This window comes from Tetrao urogallus (assembly GCF_951394365.1).
Source record: "Tetrao urogallus genome assembly, chromosome: 14".
NCBI lineage: Eukaryota > Metazoa > Chordata > Aves > Galliformes > Phasianidae > Tetrao > Tetrao urogallus.
The window spans coordinates 11,520,320-11,539,488 of NC_136827.1; the positions used below are offsets into that span (position 1 = coordinate 11,520,320).

Here is a 19,169-nt window from a genome sequence, read left to right on the forward strand (position 1 = left end):
CTTGGAGCTGTCAGCATTCTGAAGTTTATTTTGATTCGCCGTTTATCTCCACGGTCGATAGTTGGCGTTTTGCATGCTCGGCTCGGATCTGCGGTCGCTGCTGTAATGTATGCCACGTGCTGCATTTGCAGAAAGGTCTCTGTCACCTCTAGCAAAGAGCAAATCCCATTCTTGCGTTGCTCAGAGCTCAGCCTTTGTCTCACACTGCAGTGTTTTTGGTGGACGTGCAGCTCGGGGCACAGCCTGGGCCAGCGAACAGCTGTGTTCAGTGCTGTCCCGTGACCCAAACTGCGGTAGAAAGCAAACGAAGACATCCTTTAAACTAATCTTAGAGGCTGTAAATCCTTCAGATAGAACCCATATCTGAATTGGACGGAGGTTAAAAAGAAACTGACATCCGAGCAGTTCACTCTTATCACCTACTTTAGCATATTAGATTAACAGTGCTACCAGAGCGAGACCAAGTCCAAATAACATGCTGGACAACCTTTATTCTCTTGAAATGCCAGTTTCCACTTCCTCCTTTGCACGTACCCAAATAGCTTGGAGGAATCACGTTGCTCCATATTAAGTCCATGATAAATAACAATTAGCAGCAACAGCTGAGAATTAAAAACTCTTTCCTCAGTAGGAAATACTTTGCATTAGTCAAGAGAAAGTGTCAGTGGAAACAGTAGCAGTCTCAAATATGGAAATGAAGCAACAGGAACAGAGATGAAATGGCACGAGGCTGGGAGGGGAGTTAGGAATATTCCTTCCAGAAAAGGTTGCTTGATAAAAATATAATGTTAGGTACAAAAAAATCAGGCAGGGACAACAAGGCACCACCATTACTCGTGCTTGCAGATCACTGCAATTCTCACTACTGCTAGCTTGAAATTCTGCTTACAGAACAGCAGCATATATTGCTTCACTCATGAGGGGCTGAATGATGCTAACTGTGAGAGGAAGTGGTCCTCAATTTTCCTCACATGGAAAAATAAACACGGTAAGTTATGTCAAGTGACACCCTCATTTCTCTGAGCTTAGTTTACAATAGGACACTGTATATTGGGCAAGTAGTACAGATCGGGGCCACATCTGCATAATAAAGACAACACTCCAGCACCTTACATCTTGCAATACTGTAATTACAGACTTCATGGTTGGTAAGCATATTTAAACACAACTGAGCCCAACCACATTCTAACCTATTTGCATTTCATCCTCGTAGATAGAATCAATACCTGTAACTGTTTGATGTAGTGACAGCTGTTGCAGTTTATAGATTTAGTGAGACATGATGAAAGCTGGACTGCTGGGCTTTGCCAAACACCCCTGTAACTCACATGCGTTGAACAAATACACCTTTGACCCATTCAGTTGCATTGGCATCAGCTACTTTGTGCTGAAAACATGAGTTCATGCCTAGTAGAAACGACTTATCTTTAAGGTAGAGCTGTCTTTTTTATTCTCAATACACTCTTGATGAAAAACTCTTACCTGCAGAGCTGTATTCTGAGCGCTGGACTGAGTGACAGCATGTGCACACGCACAGGGAGCAGTGCCAGCACTAACAGTGACACGGTACTGACTTCACATGACTCGTCTGGGAGGGGACAGCCAACTGCTGCCTGGAAACACCCCGGGGCCGGTGCCTAAACCCTCATAAAGTTTCCGCAGCAGTAGTGAAAGGTGAGGAGTTGTACTCTGAGCAGAAACAAAGGACCTCTCCTGGGCTACAGCCAGCGGGAGGTGAGCAAAGAGACTGAGCTCAAAGGTACTGTGGCTTGAAAATACCCGATTGAAACTGAAGAAATAACTAAAAGGCACTGCCATGTGTGTGTTTAAAATACAATTGTAAGCTTTTCTAGGAACTGTAATTGCCTTGTGAGCTATGCAGAGCTTGGCACGATAGGAGACCCACCAGACACAACATCTAGTCCCGTATCTGACTGTACAGTGTGGCTGATGTGCAGCTTTTGTGGAGAGCAGGTAGGTTGTCCTTACGTTTTCTTTTATAGGTTTTGTACTTTTGCAGAGAAGTGGAAGACAAGGTGGTTTGCCACACTGGCCGTGCACTGTAAAGGTTGATTCCAGCGAAGTAATAAAATAGAAGATTCAAACAAGAGGGAAAAAGGAGTCCCAAGCAGCTGGGCTGGCAGCCAGTCCATCACTGCAGACATCTCCAGTTATTCCTGCCAGCAGCAGGAGCACAATACTGGGTGCAGTACAAGGGGAAGTGGGCACTGGTGCAGTCTCAGCATGGGACTGTCTGGGCAACAAGAAATGTAAGGGGGCATGAATAATAATAATAATAATAATAATAATAATAATAATGTAAATTTTTAATACAAAAAAATGTCTTTTTTATCAGAGTTTTCTAACAGTTTGTTTGGTTGTTTTTCTTTTCTGTTGATGTTAAGCATTTTAGAACATGGCCTGGACAAGCTAGTGTTTTCTGATAGCTGAAATGTAAAAGACGAAGCAGAGCTCATACTTAGTTGTTGGAGAAATGGTGAAGTACGTGGAAATAAAAGAAATAGTTTGTGTTGGAATTCTTTACTGCCTAAAGCCAGAAAAGCATTGATTTACAGTTTCGTTTGGATCAAACTTTGTGTTAACGAGTCAGAGATAACCTGAAAGGAACTGCTATTTTAAACAGCACCGGTTCTTTCTAATGCTTGCAAATAGCTGCAGACAGCTGAGGTCTTCACTGGTTGCTTCAGGGCTGTATAACATGCCAAAAGAGATCAGTGCCAAGCAGTTGGAAGGACTTTTGTTTGCTCAAACAGCCATGGTTACATGAATGCTTCTGTTAACGTACCTGGTGCATTCTGAATCAGAAAAGATAATCGGCATAAAGAGAGCAATGGGGGAAAACACAGTCCATCAAAATGTATCTTGTTTTAGTGGAAATGACATGAAGTGTTTCTGTCAATGAAGGTAGAATATTGACATTTTGGGGAGAGGGAGGGTAAGCAGAAATGGCTGTTTCAAAACGGAAGGTTTTGCTCAAGAATGGCTCCTGTGATAAAATAATCCCGTGATTATTTAAAAAAATAGGAGGAATAGAAACTTATTTACAGACTCACAGAAAGTGGGGCTCAGCCAAGCAATGGCTTTCTCTTCCCAGCAACTCCGCTGCGTTCTCCACTGTGCCCTTTGCGTGCAAAGATGCAGCACTGCTGTACGGAGCTGCTGATGGTAACTGAGACATCTGCACCTCTCAGATCCAGTGCTGTCTGTTACAAGATCGTCTGGGAGTGCAATAATCTCTTACCACAGTCACTATGGCCAGCACTATTTACTGTCCTGTCACAGCAGAATAATTTCATTGTGCTGTTTTCTGTCTCTGCTGGGTGGTTGTAGAGAAGTTAGCGAGGCATACAACAAAAGGACAAGGGACATGAGTTACAAGGGGCATTCTGACTAGATATTAGGAAAAAAATACAGGAGAGGTAGTCCAACACCAGAACAGATTTCACAGAGAAGCTGTGGAATCTCCCTCCGTGTGGATGCTCAGAGCTCAGCCCAAGGCTCTCAGCAACCTGATCTAACTTTGTAGTTGGTTTCGTACTGAGCAAGATGTTGGACCAAGTCTCTTCCAAGTGAAATTGGGTTGTTATTTTATGTAGTGAAGTAAAACATCCTTAAAGAGTAAGGAAAGTGTTGGAACAGGGACTGGAATGGCTCAAAGCACCATGAATGAATGGGTTATTCATTTATTCATTTGACGTGTTCCAACCTTAGTGGTGTTTTCATAGAGATAATCAGCACTCCTGCAGAGGACCTGTGTGACAAGATGAGAGCACACTGTGTATTGCATAACATAAACTTCATCAAGATCAGGAGGTCTTTGCAATGAAGATAAGATCAGTTTGTCCCATGGCAAGTTATTTATGTTGTTCTCTCCAGACCAGCATGTTATTTGTTATTGTAACTCCTAGGATATAGTGCTCTCCATCAGGTGTATTGTAGTCCCAGTATATTTTACCAGTGAAGTTTTGTTTGGCAAATTTGACGCAGAGGGGGAAAAAAATTAGAAGTTCTCATAGAGTAGTTCTGTTAGCTCACAAAATCTCATAGTGAGGAGCTTTCTTCTCATCTTCCCATTGGAATATTTACAACTCCAGTGTTGAAATACAGGGTTGGGAGTTAGGGCTTGTGGTTCCATGTCAGATCTCTTCTTGTCTTCTTGTCTTTTTTCTGTTTTCTTTTTTCTTCCCAGAACTGTTTCACTTCAGTAGTTTGGTGGGCTGGCCTCATCTTTTCCTGTCCTTGAGTGAGCAGGGATACAAGTGGGAGGAAGGAGTCCAGTTTTTCTCTCTGCTGCCCATTGATCTGCAGACTGATCTATCGTAGGGAAGCAGAGCTGGAAACACTTGAATAGACAGAAAATTTGTGAATAGACAGAGAATAGACAGAGTCACATTTGTGAGGCTGTACTCAGAAAGCTGTAGTCCAGGCTCCTGGATAACATGATGGTTTCTTTTTGGCAGTGTATTCCTCCTGTCTGAAACACTGCAAGAATACTCCCAAGGCGCTTGCTATCATCACAAAGGTAACGAAACATCATCTCTCTAACTAGCCATTTTCTAACTGTTTGTACCTTATACAGGTGCCTTGGAGTCTTCTTTGTACACTCATTTGTTACCTTAGGTAACATAGTTTGTCTGTGCTTCATTATTGTTCCAAGTATGAAAAGCAAAACAGCTCAAATTGTGCCATACTCAGTAAATCTGTAATTCATGTTATTAGAATTCACGTGCTTTTTTCTTAATGTCTGTGTGAAACCAAGAAAACCTTATGGAATGTCCTCTTAGCTTTCGCTAATTACAGTTTATGATAAGAGTGCAGCAATATGAAAACAGCTACGCAATAATCTCTATGGCAGGCACAGCACACCTCCTGAAACTGGTCTTTCTGTGGCCAAGGAGAGCAGTTCAGACCCAGCAGCTCCTTCAACCTCGTGCTTGATTCCTTCCTTTTGTTCTTTGCTAAATTCAGAAGTGGACTCTTGGAAAGAGTCCAGCGGAGGGCCACAAAGATGGTGAAGGGCCTGGAGCATCTCTCCTATGAAGAAAGGCTGAGTGAACTGGGTCTGTTCAGCCTTGAGAAAAGAAGACTGAGAGGGGACCTGATCCAGGTCTATAAATATCTAAGGTGTGGGGGGCAGAATGGCGAGGCCGGACTGTTTTCAGTGGTGAGTGGAGACAGGACAAGGGGAAACGGCCGGAAACTGCAGCATAGGAAGTTCTGCACAAACATGAGCAAGAACTTCTTTACAGTGAGGTGACGGAGCACTGGAACAGGCTGCCCAGGGAGGTGGTGGAGTCTCCTTCTCTGGAGATGTTCAAGACCTGCCTGGATGCCGACCTGTGCGACCTGCTGTAGGGAACCTGCTTTGGCAGGGTGTTGGACTCGATGATCTCTGGAGGTCCCTTCCAACCCCTGCAATTCTGTGATTCTGTGACAATAAACAGTCCAGTCAGAGCCAAGTGCAAGGAGGTCTATCGTGAGGCAGCCACCTGCCCTTTGGGTTTTAATCCTGAAACTGACAGCTATTTCAGTCATTATCAACCACGGCTGGACTTAAAGCAGTGATGATTTTCTCACCATGCTCTGGGGCTGTATCTTCCAGTTCCTCTGCCACGTGGGTGAGGGCTGCACGGTGCTCTGCTGCATTAATACTTCATGGCACAAGCTCACATTGTAGTAGTCAGGTTTTTTGGTTTTCATCGATGTCAGTTCAGCAGCATTCCTGCCTTATAGTAGAGCAGTCGTCTCATGTCATCGTTTGCTTGTCAGCCTTTGCAGGGCAGTTCCTACAGAGTGCAGTGTGTTTCTGGGACAGATTGAGGGAGAGAGCTGTACTGCAGCACACCAGCTTTGGTTTGGGCTGTTCTTCCATTTTAGTTTGCTACCCTTACATCCCCATCAGCATTATGGTAAAACACTTAACTCACCTCAGGAAATAAGGGAACTTTTGTAAGGCTTTTTATAGAGGTTTTTTTTCTTGTACAATAATAAAGGACAGACAGGGCACAGAGAGTAAATACCTCAGTTTTGCAACTAAACTTGCAGATGAAGTGATTTGCTGTTGTTAGTGGTGCATTCTTCCACCCTGCAGCTGTACAAAGCTCACTCAGCTCACTTCTTATTTCAGATGAAGAGAGACTCCGGGTATTCCACCATGGCTGCACATCAGGAGCAGGTAAAGACTCAAAGTCCATCTTTTAAAGGAAGTGTTGAGCAGGTGCCTTGGAAAGCTGGATGAGCTGAATAACCTTTTAAGAGCAGCAACACACTCATCAACTCTGACCACTTCAGCACAATTAGGAGGTCATCACTCATCATACGGAAACATTTTCCCAGCATTTTTTCCTCCCAGTGAACCGCAGCTGTAGCGCTGAGTGGTGAAAAGCCTCTTATAGTTGCTTGCATGGCAAGATAGCATAATATTCCACATAGCCAGAAACTGTGCCACCTGACTGTGCCCAGTGCCAAAAGTGGTGCTGCTGAACAGCCTGGTTCCCAGCTGGTGTGCCCCAGTCTCTTTACCTTGCAGGTAGGAACTCCAGTTGGCACTCCAGCTATTTAGCAAATTGTACAAGGCCTTTGATCAGTGGGTCAGAGTTTGGAAACCTCTCTGGAGGTGTTGCTTGCATGAAGAGAAACAGGGTGTTAGCACTTGGACTTGATGAACAAGATTTTTTTTTAATGTGAACTTCTCTGTCCCCACAGCTCATGTAATTATAGTGCATGGGATTCATTAATGTAATCACTTCCTCGCGGGTGGTAAAAGCACAGCCTCCAAACAAAACAGTTTCTATCAGAAAGCTTTGAAAATAGCTGAAGTGCTGAACTTGGCTGCTCCACGTCCTGCCTCAAAGCAGGTGGATCAGGAGTCATTCATTTTTGTGAATCTTTGAGATCTTCAGCTGGAGGACACTCAAGAATCAAATGTCATTTGCTCTAACTAAGAATTCCAACCCTCTAAAACTTGGGAGCTTTTCTTTGGTGTGTCTGTCATCTCAGGAGAAAGAAGGATTTGTAGGATAGAGTTCTGTTAAAAGACTCAAAGTATTTTATGGCTTTTTATACTTTTTTTTTTCCCCTGAAGAATACCCAGATGGTGCTTCAGGCTTTAAAGATTCAGAAATCCTTATCTACTATCAGCATACATTACTGTAACATGGACAACGTGGATACAACTGGAAGCGTGTGACCTGTGAGAGCAAATGTCCAGCCCCGAACCCAGCACGTACTGTGTGGAGCTGGGACAGGTGACTTTTGCCAGCCTTGCATTCCTGGTGGAGTCACCCACTGATAATGCTGGGAAATGATTGTATTGCTTTTAGAGTAGGCCTGTAGGGCTCATTGCCACGAAGCTGTAGGGCAAGAGTCCAGGAAATGACTTTCTCCTCAGTTGCCAGCTTGACAAAAAACTGAGATGATAGGAACAAATGTTTGTTTCAGTGAGGAAAGTTTCATTGCTAACGAGCAAAGTTCTGTCCTGGGACGGATAAACATTGCTGACAAGTTCTGGGCAATGTTTAATATTCTGTAGCTGATACAGAACCCAAAAGAGCTCCTAATGCTGAGAGCTGTGTTGAGAGGGTTCCTCCGTATTGCATTACCCAAAACACACCTGTATTCAACAGCTACTCCTGAGCTGCCTCTCTTGTTTGTCCTCTCTGCTGGGAGAGGACCAGGACAACAGCTATGAATCATGCTATTTTTACTCTGGTCTGTTTTTACAGCACAACGTACCAATAAAAACAGGAAGGACAGAGTTATGCACAAGGCACTACCTGGTTATTACACTGTATAGTTTTGAATTGCATTTGTTTTTTAGTCATCCTGCCAATAAATATAATGCATACTCACCTGAGAAAACTCAAACTAAGATTTCTGAACTCCAGAGTCAATTCCAACTGGGGCTATGCTAGAAGACAAATCGTTAATTATGTATTTGTCGTATATTTGATAAATACTTTAAAATATTTACTCAATCTATTTCAATATATTTGTTCAACTATATTGAATACTGCTTTCTGAATATTCCTATTCCTAAAATCAAAAGGACTCTGATAATTTCCTCATTGTTGCTTTGAGAAGTTCAAGTCCTTACTGTGCTAAAGGATCACGTTAACATCGCAGTGCTCTCCCACTGCACGCAGGGAGATTCCACCAGCAGATAACATTTCTGTGACTGAGAGCAAGGATTTAGAGAATGCTGTACTTTCAAGAAGCTGTGTGTTTGAACTCCTTGTTGTTGTGCAGTTGTTCTGTATAGGTGGCACATGGTGCCTTCCAGACCAGCTGTACTCCCAGTACTAGAACTGAGTTCTATCTGTGATGGGCGAAAGGCACAGCACAAGGCAACGTAACGTCCTGTGTTAGACCTCTGTTATGGGGGAAAGGATAAGCTTCTGAGCACGAGTCTGTCTTTAGAACCAGTCTTCAAAGCTGAAAAGGGAGCTGAGACAGTAGCTCCAGATCACCTGAGCACAGCAGTTCATCGTGACTGCAGGGGGAAAGCCCATTGCATGCTGGCAGGAAGAACAGACTGGTGGGGTGGCAGAGGTGCTGTGATGCAGCAGCATTCCTTACCCCTCTGTCTTCCATTCCTAGTGTTCTGAGTTGTCCAGAAGCCCTTTGTAGCACAGTTCAGGTACCGAGAAATCTATCCAATAAAAATGGGGAGAGAAAATTCCGTGGTCCTTAACAGCTTTGTTATCGTGTTCTTCAGAGTGTAAAACAATACAGGCTGATATGAGACAACCTGTACCACATACGTTTCAAAGACAAAAGCTCTAGTATAGCACAGCAGCGTGAACTTAACTCTCATTGCTTGTGCACAGGAAGAGAAGCTCTGGGCTGCTGTGAAGATGTCTGCCCTTGTCCTTGGCTCAGTCCTGCTCATATTCACTGCCTTAATGAACTCTGTTTCTTGGTAAGATTGCTCAGACAAAAGAGGCTTGAGGAGAAGTGTTTTTGTGTAGAGGGGATAAACGGGCTGTGAACAGATGAGTGACTAAGAACACTTGTTCCCACAGGTGCGTGCAAAAGATCTGGGATACTTCAGGCTACTTTTGGCAGACAACGTGGCTGAAGCTTTACTACCTGTTTGAGGGAAGGGAATGGTCACTTTTCCTCTTTGGTGAGTTCCTCAGGTTTACAACCCTTTGCTGTGCTAAGAACCATCCGTGCAGTGCATCTAAACTGGAACACGGGTGTGCCATCCCCAACTCACTGAGAACACACGTAGCCTTCCATGCCAGCTACAGCTGACGGCACATCCGTGCTGCTTTGGAGTGATTCCTCATTAGACCCATTACACAGGTTAAGAATTTGATCTTTTTGCTGCTGCTGAAAGCATAGAAATGGCTTCCTTACGTAGACATGCTCTTTGCTCCTGTGAGAAATGAATCACTCAGTAGAACTAATTTCTGAAAGTTGAAGTGAAATTAGTGAATTTCACGCTTGCTGTAGTGCATACACAACCCTTCTCCATCTGTGATTAACTGCTGGTGAACAAGCTTAGCAGGGATGTTGCAAGGTCCCAAGGATCAACCCAAACTTATCCAAAGTGTATTTAAACGTCAACCATGAGGTAGTTTCCCCATTCTCCCAGAAAAGCCCACAGTTTTGGCAAATTTTAGCCTACGGGGCATTTATGCAGTTTAATTTCCTCACCATTCCCTAGATCTAAACTGGGTTTCAGAACCTGCTCGTTCTATTTTAAAGCATCACAGTGCAGGGGACCCAGCACACGTAGCTCCTAGTGAAGTCCTCTGGATACAATTACTTTTTCTTTTTTTTTTTTTAATCTGTCCACAGCTCCCAAGGTATTTAAGTATCTGTCTCTTCCTCACGTCACAGGGGCTGCATTGGTTCCTAGCCTTGCTTTTTGGTGCTTCAATGGAATCCTTATGGTGGCTGATGTAACAGGAAAGCCAACTTTCATTACTCGGTATCGCATTCAGCTGGGCAAGAATGATCCTGTAAGTATTTCTGTGTGCTGCTTCTGCTAGCTAAATACTTCTTGCAGTCTGTTAGGTCAGGAAAGGGGAGAAGAAGCACTTATGCTTTTCTCTTCCAAGCAGATAGCTCCCTTTTCAGCTTTGAAGACTGATTCTAAAGACAGGCTCATGTGCTAAGTATTGTATATCTATTGCAGAGGAAGGCAGTTCTTGTAATTAGGCTGCTGATCAGGTCTTGATAGCCCACTTGTTAACAAGTTGATCCTACAGCTACCTAATGAAAGCAGCCAACAAATCTCAAAGCTCTTTGTCTTCCAGCTTAAAGCCACTGTGCTTCTGCTATAGCCCGGAATCCTGACTTCTTTTTTGCAGGTGGACACACAGAAATTGCGACAAGCCATCTACACAGCGCTGTTTAATCAGTTCTTTGTCTCCCTTCCCATGCTCGTGCCCATGTTCTGTGTAATGAAATGGTGGGGCAACACCTTCAGCAAGGAATTACCCACTTTCCAATGGTTTCTTGTGGAGCTGAGCATCTTTACCTTAATAGAGGAAATCCTCTTCTATTATTCACACAGGTGAGCTGAGCGCAGATCAGGACTCTGGTTTGTGCCCATGCTGTTAAGCTTACACCCATCTCTTGAAACAGGAATGGTCCTGGTTCACCCTCTTCCATCAGTCTTGTATTTAACCCATCCTTATTGCTTGAGGCTTAGCTGCTGCAATGCTGCTAGGAACTACAGGGAGCAAAAATGGGTAAAAACTACAGAAATGGCAGCTTAGGAAGAGAAAAAGAGCTATTTTATTTGAAAAGAGGAGAATGGGAGCATCCTGAAAGAAAAAAAGCTTAAGAATTCAGAGACTGATGTCCTCTTCACCTGAACAGCACCTACAAAACATAGCCTAGCTCCCAACACTACAGGCATTCTGACCATTTACTCCAGTAGTAGAAGATAAAATTGAAGCAAGGAAGGAAAAAGTCTGCAAGACCATGCAGAAGCAAGCGCAGCATTCTCAGAAATACAGAGATTTTCCTTTTGGGCAATGGTGAAAGAAAACACAAGAGGCCATTTCTTACTAAGGGCCCAGGAAACTTAAAATCCTGTCTCTAATTGCTGCCAGTCGGAAAAGTCAGAATATGGAGAATATGAAGTGAGTCTTTCACTAAAATGTGCTCCCAAGTCTGAGCAAATCAGTCTTTCATAGACTTGGTTTTATGGGATGTATCAGAACTTAAGTTTAACATCAACCAGCAGACAGTGAAACCATTGGATGAGGGCTGATGCTAACGAGAGGAAACCACAGATCCTACACTGCCACTCCCAGCTCTAAGATCTGTTTTAGATGGACACAAGCAAGTCTCTGGGAGATGTTCTGTTACTCTGCATTCCCTTCTTATGGGGTGCAAAACTGCATTTCTTTTTTTTCTCTACTTAGGCTCGTTCATCTCCCACTCCTGTACAAGCACATCCACAAGAAGCACCACGAATGGACAGCCCCCATTGGCGTGGTCTCCATTTATGCTCACCCATTAGAACACATAGTAAGTGGATTCTCCCATGCTCACCTTCCACTTCCTGCACGGAGTGCAGTTTCCATGGGATGAGGAGCAGCGGTAAGGGAAGCAGAGCAAATGCTTCCTTGGAATCTTCTTTCTTAGAAGAAGTTAAGCTGCATTACCAGGAAGCCTAGCTGTAGAAGTGCTGCAGTGCCTGTTTGTACTGCACCTCACCAGCTTTGAGAGCACAAATACAAGGGCCTCAGGTAGTAAGGAAAAGTCTGAATGGTGTTTCCTTGAGCACAGAGCTTCCACTTCTAAATACCATCTCCTGTTAATAAGAGGCCCAAACTGCTCCAGCAGCTCTGAGAGTCTCCCTCTGACAGACTTTGTCTTAAGAATGACTTTTTGGTGCAGTAAGCTTGTGATCTGGGCACTGACAGCTATTCGTGCCACTGGGAGAACACAATCATCACATTGCTGCACGTGTCCACACATCACGTGGACTTAGAACCTTTTTACAGCTTGCTTTCCCAAGAATCTTTTATTGCAAGTTTAGGGATCTGGGGCACTGACTGTATTCCACAGCGAGTAAACCTGAGTTGGCTCAGAGTACAATTGTATCTTTGATGATTATGTAGTTTTGGTATTTTCAGCTCTGCCCTTTATGCTGCTTGTACAAAACCAACAGACCCAGGTGAAACAGTTCAGCCCCTAAAGGACAGCCTGCTCGTTGTGGTCCCATTAACGAGGTGGTTCTACTTCTCTTTTCTAGCTCTCCAACACGCTGCCTGTCATGACTGGCCCAATGCTCATGGGGTCTCACATGGTTTCAATCACAGCGTGGTTCTCCCTTGCTCTTGTAACAACGAGCATTTCGCACTGCGGTTACCACCTGCCCTTCCTACCATCACCAGAATTCCACGACTTCCATCACCTCAAGTACGTCCCAGCTTCCCTTTCTCCTCCTTCCTGTGCCCTGTCACTGCCTGCAGACAAAGCTCCTTTCTGAGAGCCAAGTGATTTTCGTCATTTCACATACAAGCAGAGAAACCTATCTAGTTCACATAACAGCAGATCAGAATGCTGTCAGGTCTTAGAGCAGTTAAACAGAGCTTTGGTTTCCAAACCAAGCTGCCTTCCCGCACAACTGCCATCCACCTCACTGACATCTACCCTCCATCAGCTGACTTGGAGAGCTTATCTAAAGCACAGCAGCCGAGTCCAAGTGTTTCAAGTGTCCTAAGGTGACACGGGAGGAAAGCACGGAGTGTCTGAAGTAGCAGCTATTACCTGGACGTTCCCCAGCACAAACACAGACAGTTCCATGCAAGGCTATTCCTGGAACTTCAGAAGATACTGTGTATGGTCTAGAATCAAAACAGAGCAGTGGCGAATCACATGGCACAATAAATCTGCAGCAGGAGCCTCCCTGAATCTTTCCCATATGCTGAGGTTAGTGATGTTGATCAGGTAATGCCTTGGCCAAACAGCCTCAGTTAACACTCCTTGGCAAAGGTTCCCAGCTCCCTTTTACACCAGAGAGAGCAAACTTTCAGTACAGCGTTCAGGGATACTTACCAAAACAGAAGAAAAACAGTTTCCATCTCCCTGCTGTGCATTAAATTCATACAAACACTTCCTCAAGCAGTTTGCTTCTGCAGAAACAGAAGATGTGGTAGTTCTGATGCAACCTAAGTGCAAAGCAACACCCAAAACGTGGGCCCAGTTCTCGTTAACAACCATTTCATCTGCAGCTCGGCTCAGATGCTGTCTGGGCAGAACGGCTGTGCCAGCATCTGCAGTGCTGGGAGCACAGCAGCTCCACGTCTCTGGGCAGCCTGGTCTCAAGAACATTGCAAGGTGGGTGCCCAGCTGCTTCCACAGCTCTGAGCTGCTGGGCAGTGGTTCAGGCAGTTGTTCAGTGCCACCATTCCTGGATAACGATGGATCGAGGGGTTCATCAGAGCTGTGAAGCAGACAGGTACAGCAGCAGCAATCAGGTGAATGGCTTATCAGAGCTCTGAAAGGAGATGGGAACAGGGAGGGTGAGGTAACTTCAGTAACTTCCAGTGATGTTTATTCTCCGTTTGACTTCCAGGTTCAACCAGTGTTATGGAGTCCTGGGAGTGTTGGATTATCTGCATGGAACAGATGATGTGTTCAGACAAAGCAAAGCCTACGAGAGACACAGGGTCCTCCTCAGCCTCACCCCGCTCTCCAAAAGCATCCCTGATATACCCAAGAGAGCAGGGTGAACCCTCCAGGCTGCAGCTCCTGCAGAGCCCAGGGATAAGGAGAGGAAGAGACAATGATTTACACTAATATTTTACTTGTGAAACAAGTTATTATTCACATGTAATGAATCTCAAAACTGAACTTAAACACAATACTTGAGATGACTTCATGTACTGCCTGTTATTCTCCACCTAAAGCATGAAAAAACAACTCTAGAAAGGTATTTCTAAACCACTGCACTACTTCTTGGTTCCAGCTGCCTGCATGTAAGATGAATTCTAGGCTACGTGGTTTCAAGACTTGCTGAATTTTCACTGTTAAGGTTGTAGCTTCTCATAGACCATGTCATGGCCTCTTCCAGCAGCATTCTCTAACAATACCAGTAAGGTCACTGTAACTACATACACAGGAATCAAGCCCACATGGCTTCAGACATCTCCCCTTCATGCACGTAACAGGCCTGCTTTTCCTTCAGCAGTTTTTCCACTCTCTAAGATGCAGGTCTGATTTCAGGGCTGTTCATCCTCATCAACACTCCACAAACCAACCTCTGCAAATGTAGAGTTTCTCCCACAGGAAAGGTAAAGACATTTGGAGCTAAGATTATATGGGAGGAAACAAGAAGCCTCTCAGTCACTGTCCCCACAAGGAGGTCCCTTCAGCCTGAAATCCAACTGAGAAGTTCTGCTACATCAGCTCCTACTTGCAAGCCTCGTGTGTCAGCTCATGGCAGCAGCTCTTCCTGCACTGTCCTCCAGATCCTCCAACCACCCTGCGCCAGCCAGAGCCATCAGCAGAGCCTACAGCCCTCTGTGGAAAACACAATGGTTAGCACAACAGAAGACCAAAAGCGCACTGTCTTTTGAAGTTTTTATTTTTATACATTTTTTTTTTGTATTAAAAAGGAAAAAGCATAATTACCACAAATTACAAAGGACTAAAGCATTACTAGAATAATGAATCACATCAGCCTAGAAAGCAGATACTCTGAATAATATTAATGTTATAATACAAGCTCTCATTCAAGTATTTTACATTTTTCTCTTTTCCTTTTATATGCGATGATGATCCTAGCACATGGGTCAAAGATTATGTACTATCGACAGAAGATGGATCATGTACAGCGGGCCATATTAACAAGATTTTCCTCCCAACTGATAAATGGTCTGTGATGAGTCATTTTGTCTCTACGATAAATGCGGCTGAAGAAGGTTGCACACACTTTCTAGTCTGGGGAACAGAAGGCTGAGGTTGGGATACAGCCAGTCTGAGAAGGGCCAGCACATCGAACCATCGCCCTGTTGTCCCAGCCACCGAGGCTGAGGTCTTACCCACGTGACCTGAGCGAGTCGGAGCAGGCAGGCAGAGCCTCCCCTGGGTACAACTCAGCGAGGGTTTGTGAGATCCAAGGATTTCCAACCCCAGCAGGAGCGGATCAGGCTGGGAGAGGAAGGGGGGAGCAGGGCGGGCTGCCTTCCCTACGGGCATACATCTGCACCGGGGAGGCTCGGGGACCAAGTGCTGCAAGCACCCCTCCCATGACAGCTGTCACCGTCCCCAGCCCACCCACAAGACTGCCACTGGGAGATGGGGACAGGAGGGCAGCAAAGGCCTTGGGTGACCCAGAGTGCTGCAGAGGGGCGGTGGTACCTGGGTCGGTCCATGCTCTTCTGGAGCTCCCCACTGAGGGGATGTGCTTGTCACAGATACGTCGGTCCTATGTTCAAGTGTCTGCAGAAAGTGAAGCTGTAAACTACTCATTGAAATGCTGCCCTCCAGGCACCCACTCTGTGCCACTGAGATGAAAATTTGCTTTTTAAAAAAGTCATTCTACCTGTATTGGAAACTTTAAAAAAAAAAAAAAAAAAAAAAAAAAAAAGAGTCAGTGAGGCATTTAACATCAAGTGTAGCAACCCTCTCTAAAAGAGCCTAGCATCCATTTCTAAACAGTGACAGTGACATAACCAGTCTCAGAGGAAACAGGAGAAAATAAGCATTGCAAACACAGCTTGCTACATTTACAGTTTTCTTTCTTTTTTTTTTTTTTCTTTTTTCTTTTTTTTTTTTTCTTCTTTTTTCTTTTTTTTTTTTTCCTTTTCCTTTTGATAAAATAACTGGAAAGGCATTAACAGCTAAAGGCCCCCTCTGCACCGCCACGCTGAATGTGTGGACACGTGGCAGCATGCTGAGGTTCACAAATCATCGTTACAGTACAGTCACCAGTCTGAAGCAATGTGAGCAGTTGCCAAACCTCGAGGGAACCCACGGGCTACAGCAAAAAGCTGCTGACGGGGGGGTGCAGCAGGGAGAGGGACAGACAGGCAAATGGAGCAGCAGTACTATTATTATTATTATTATCATCTTTCTTTCCTTTCCCCCCCTCCCCCCCAAATGAACATATTAAGCAACAAAGTCTCCTCTGAAACACACCGTCCAGCTCTACTGCTGACCCCTGCCAGAGGTTTGGAGCTGCTGCGAGTGCCTGCAGCCATGCAGGGGTCAGCAAGTGGCATTGCAGTCACAGGAATAAGAGCACCTGATTGCTCAGATGGTTATAACAATTTTAAAAAAATCATTATATATGATCGTGATGAAGCATCCAAACTAAAAGCAAGGCCAAACTCCTTCCTCAGCAGGAGGACAAGAGGGATCCAAGCAAAACCACACTCTGGACAGCTGTCCTATTTCCCTGGGGCGGAGCGAGCCACGAGCGACGCCTGATGCACAGTGCCTGATGCACATGGCTGCACAGCACCAGCAGGGTGTGCACACAAGAGGGGGAGCACTGCAGCCCCGTCCCCATGCCTGCTGTAGGACACGAGACAGCCACGCAGAGCTCAGCCCTCGAGCAGTTCCACTGTACCTGCAGATGTCATCACCTGCCCTGCAGCACAGAGCAGCTGCCTCCTGCCCCAGCAGCAGGCACCAGCTGAGCAGGCTGTTTGTTTCCACCTTCCCTTCATTCTCTGGAGATGCTGCTGTCCCATGGAGATGCTACAGGACACACAGCAGCACGCAGCTCGCTGTCCCCTAACAGAGACTGCAACGGCTGGGATCTCTCCTCTGACCTCCTGCAAAAGCCACCCTCAGCCACACCAATGCAACCAAGCACTGACTCAGAGGTGAAAACTCTTCTGTGCCAAGACCAGACAGAGCCTCAGCCTCAGAAATTAGAGGGATAATTTCAGATCAGTTCAAGTTCTGGAAAATTCTATGGGACATTCTTTGCCTCTTCTATCACCCAAACAATTCCACAGTCTGTTCCACAAGGAACATCTCCACAGCAGGAGTTTGTTTCTCCTTGTTTCCTGTTTTGTTTGTTGCTCAAAAGCAGCTCATCGGCATCCAAAGAACACGCACCAATGAGAGGAACACAGGGAACGCAGCAAGGACCACTTGCAGCACGTTCAAACCTGCTGCCACTTGCACGCAACCATCAAAACTTCTCTAACAGCCTTGGTCAACCCCAAGTCCAGGCTCCAAGGCTTTTCCTTTCCAAAGCAGGGCCAAGCCCTGTCACATGCACTGTATAGAGATCCAACTCAGCTCACAGGAGAAGAGAAATGCAGACATAACAGCTGAGGCTGCAGTTACACCAAAGCTAATTGCCAGCCCAGCCTGCGTACGCTGGGAAACCCAGAGCAAGTTGAGGACCTGGACATAACATCCCAAACCCAGCCTCCAAGCAGTACCAAGCTGCAGAACGTTGTGATAGCAGCAGACAGACCAGAACAAGATCACACCATGAGGAAACAGTGAAGCAGCAGCTGCCCAGTTTCACTCAACCCTTGGCTATGCTCTCAATCCCAAGTTCACAAAGCTGCCCTGTAGACCTGTACCTCTCCCTCACCTATAAAGCAAGACTTTGATGCAGTGTCAGTTCAGGAAGGCAACATCAGCCAGGATTCAGCAAGCAGCTGCAGCCACTCCAACCTCCAGCCCCTTGCCCATCTCAGCACCTTGAGTTCTGCTCAGCACCTGGTTACTCCCACCTGCAAGCCTCACAGCCATACAGACACAGCCTAAGGACACGGCTCCCTCCTGCAGCTACAAGACACAGTGCTGTACTGACTTCAAAATACTTTAGGGAAATGTTCGTTACCAGCTTTTGATTTTGCAGAGGACAATGCAATCAGCTGCATCTTTCCACAGCCCACCAAGCGCCCGCTCCGCACCATGCAAACACAGCATGCTCACAGCACATGAGGACAGCGTGCCAGAGTTTCAACCAAGCCAGCTGCAAAGCACAGGTCCTGACCCAGGGCACAGAGCAGAGCAGCAGGGCAAGCAGCTCTCACTGAAGAGGTGCTCTGAGCCGGGGGCACAAATCTCACTCCTGGACCATGCCCCCCCACACAGCCACGTTGTTTGTGAGGGATGCAACCAATATGGACCTGGGGAGGATTTGCTGGCCACAGCCCAGCCGGTGCTGCACAGCACAGCCCCCAGGACATTGTCACAGCCCCCAGTGCAGCTACCCAGGCAACAGCCCTCCTCCAATGGGCAACTGCCTATTGGGACATAGAGCAAGATTCACTGGCTGGCAGCAGGAGTTGCACTGTGTATCAGACAACAGCATCGGGTTGCATGAGGCCTTGCCTGCCCTCCCAGCACCAAAGTCCCTCCAGCTGCCTCGACAGACGCTGCCCACCTCCCAGGCACAACCCAGGCTGCCCAGAAAAGGCCGAGCGATGTCACAAGCTCACAGTCACCGTTGCAGGGAGGATGCTACAGTAGTATGTACACAACATAGGACTTCAACTACTTGGTGAGCACAAGTCTGGAGTATGACTGCCATCGGTGCCTTCCCTGCAGGAGCGTCCCAGGGAGCTGTGGGTTGGAGGAGGCTGCAGGGCAGGTGGGCTCCCGGGAGGAGTCTGTGGGTGTGGGCCAAACGCCCAGCACGCCCTGGGGCACGAGAGGCCAGTGAGCCTCCCCATTCCAGCTCCACCATAAGGCAACTTTTTTTTTTTTTTTTTTTTGTATTTTTGTGGTTTTTTTTTTTCTTTTTTTTTCTTCTTCAATTAATATATCCAAGGAAGAAAGCAAAGGAAGATGTCTTTCTAGAGTTTTTGTTGTTGTTGTTTCAGGGGTATTGTGTTTTTTCGTTGTTGTTTGTTTCATTTTTCCAAGGGAAAAGGAAGAGGAAGGCTCCTTCAGCAAAGTCCTGTCTTTGCATGCAATGGGCCCTGGGCAGGTGGCTGCGGCATCCACGCAGATTTCAAGTCCAGGTGCCTGCCAGCCTCCCAGCTGCCATTCTTGCAGGAAGGAGTCACAACAAACCTATCCTTGGCAAAGGTCCTTTGGTTGATTTCCAAATTGTCCGTGATGGAAGGGAGAAGAGGTGGGCAGAGGGAGAGCCAGACCCGCGAGAAGGTTGGAGATGAAGACGCTGGGGAGGACGGACCGGGAAGACCAACAGGGCTGGGTGCCTTTAGCGACGGTTGGTGTCGAAGAAGCAC

At 46.0% G+C, this 19,169-nt stretch overlaps 1 protein-coding gene across 1 annotated transcript; it reads left to right on the forward strand.

Moving 5' to 3' along the window:
* Positions 1–6,148: 6,148 nt before the first annotated feature.
* Positions 6,149–13,727, forward strand: FAXDC2 (fatty acid hydroxylase domain containing 2; the record flags this gene model as incomplete). Its single annotated transcript, XM_079542258.1, has 8 exons — positions 6,149–6,196; positions 8,850–8,941; positions 9,045–9,148; positions 9,871–9,992; positions 10,344–10,549; positions 11,409–11,514; positions 12,245–12,411; positions 13,571–13,727. The coding sequence occupies 8 exons, from the start codon at positions 6,149–6,151 to the stop codon at positions 13,725–13,727; spliced, it is 1,002 nt and encodes a 333-aa protein (XP_079398384.1).
* Positions 13,728–19,169: the final 5,442 nt, after the last annotated feature.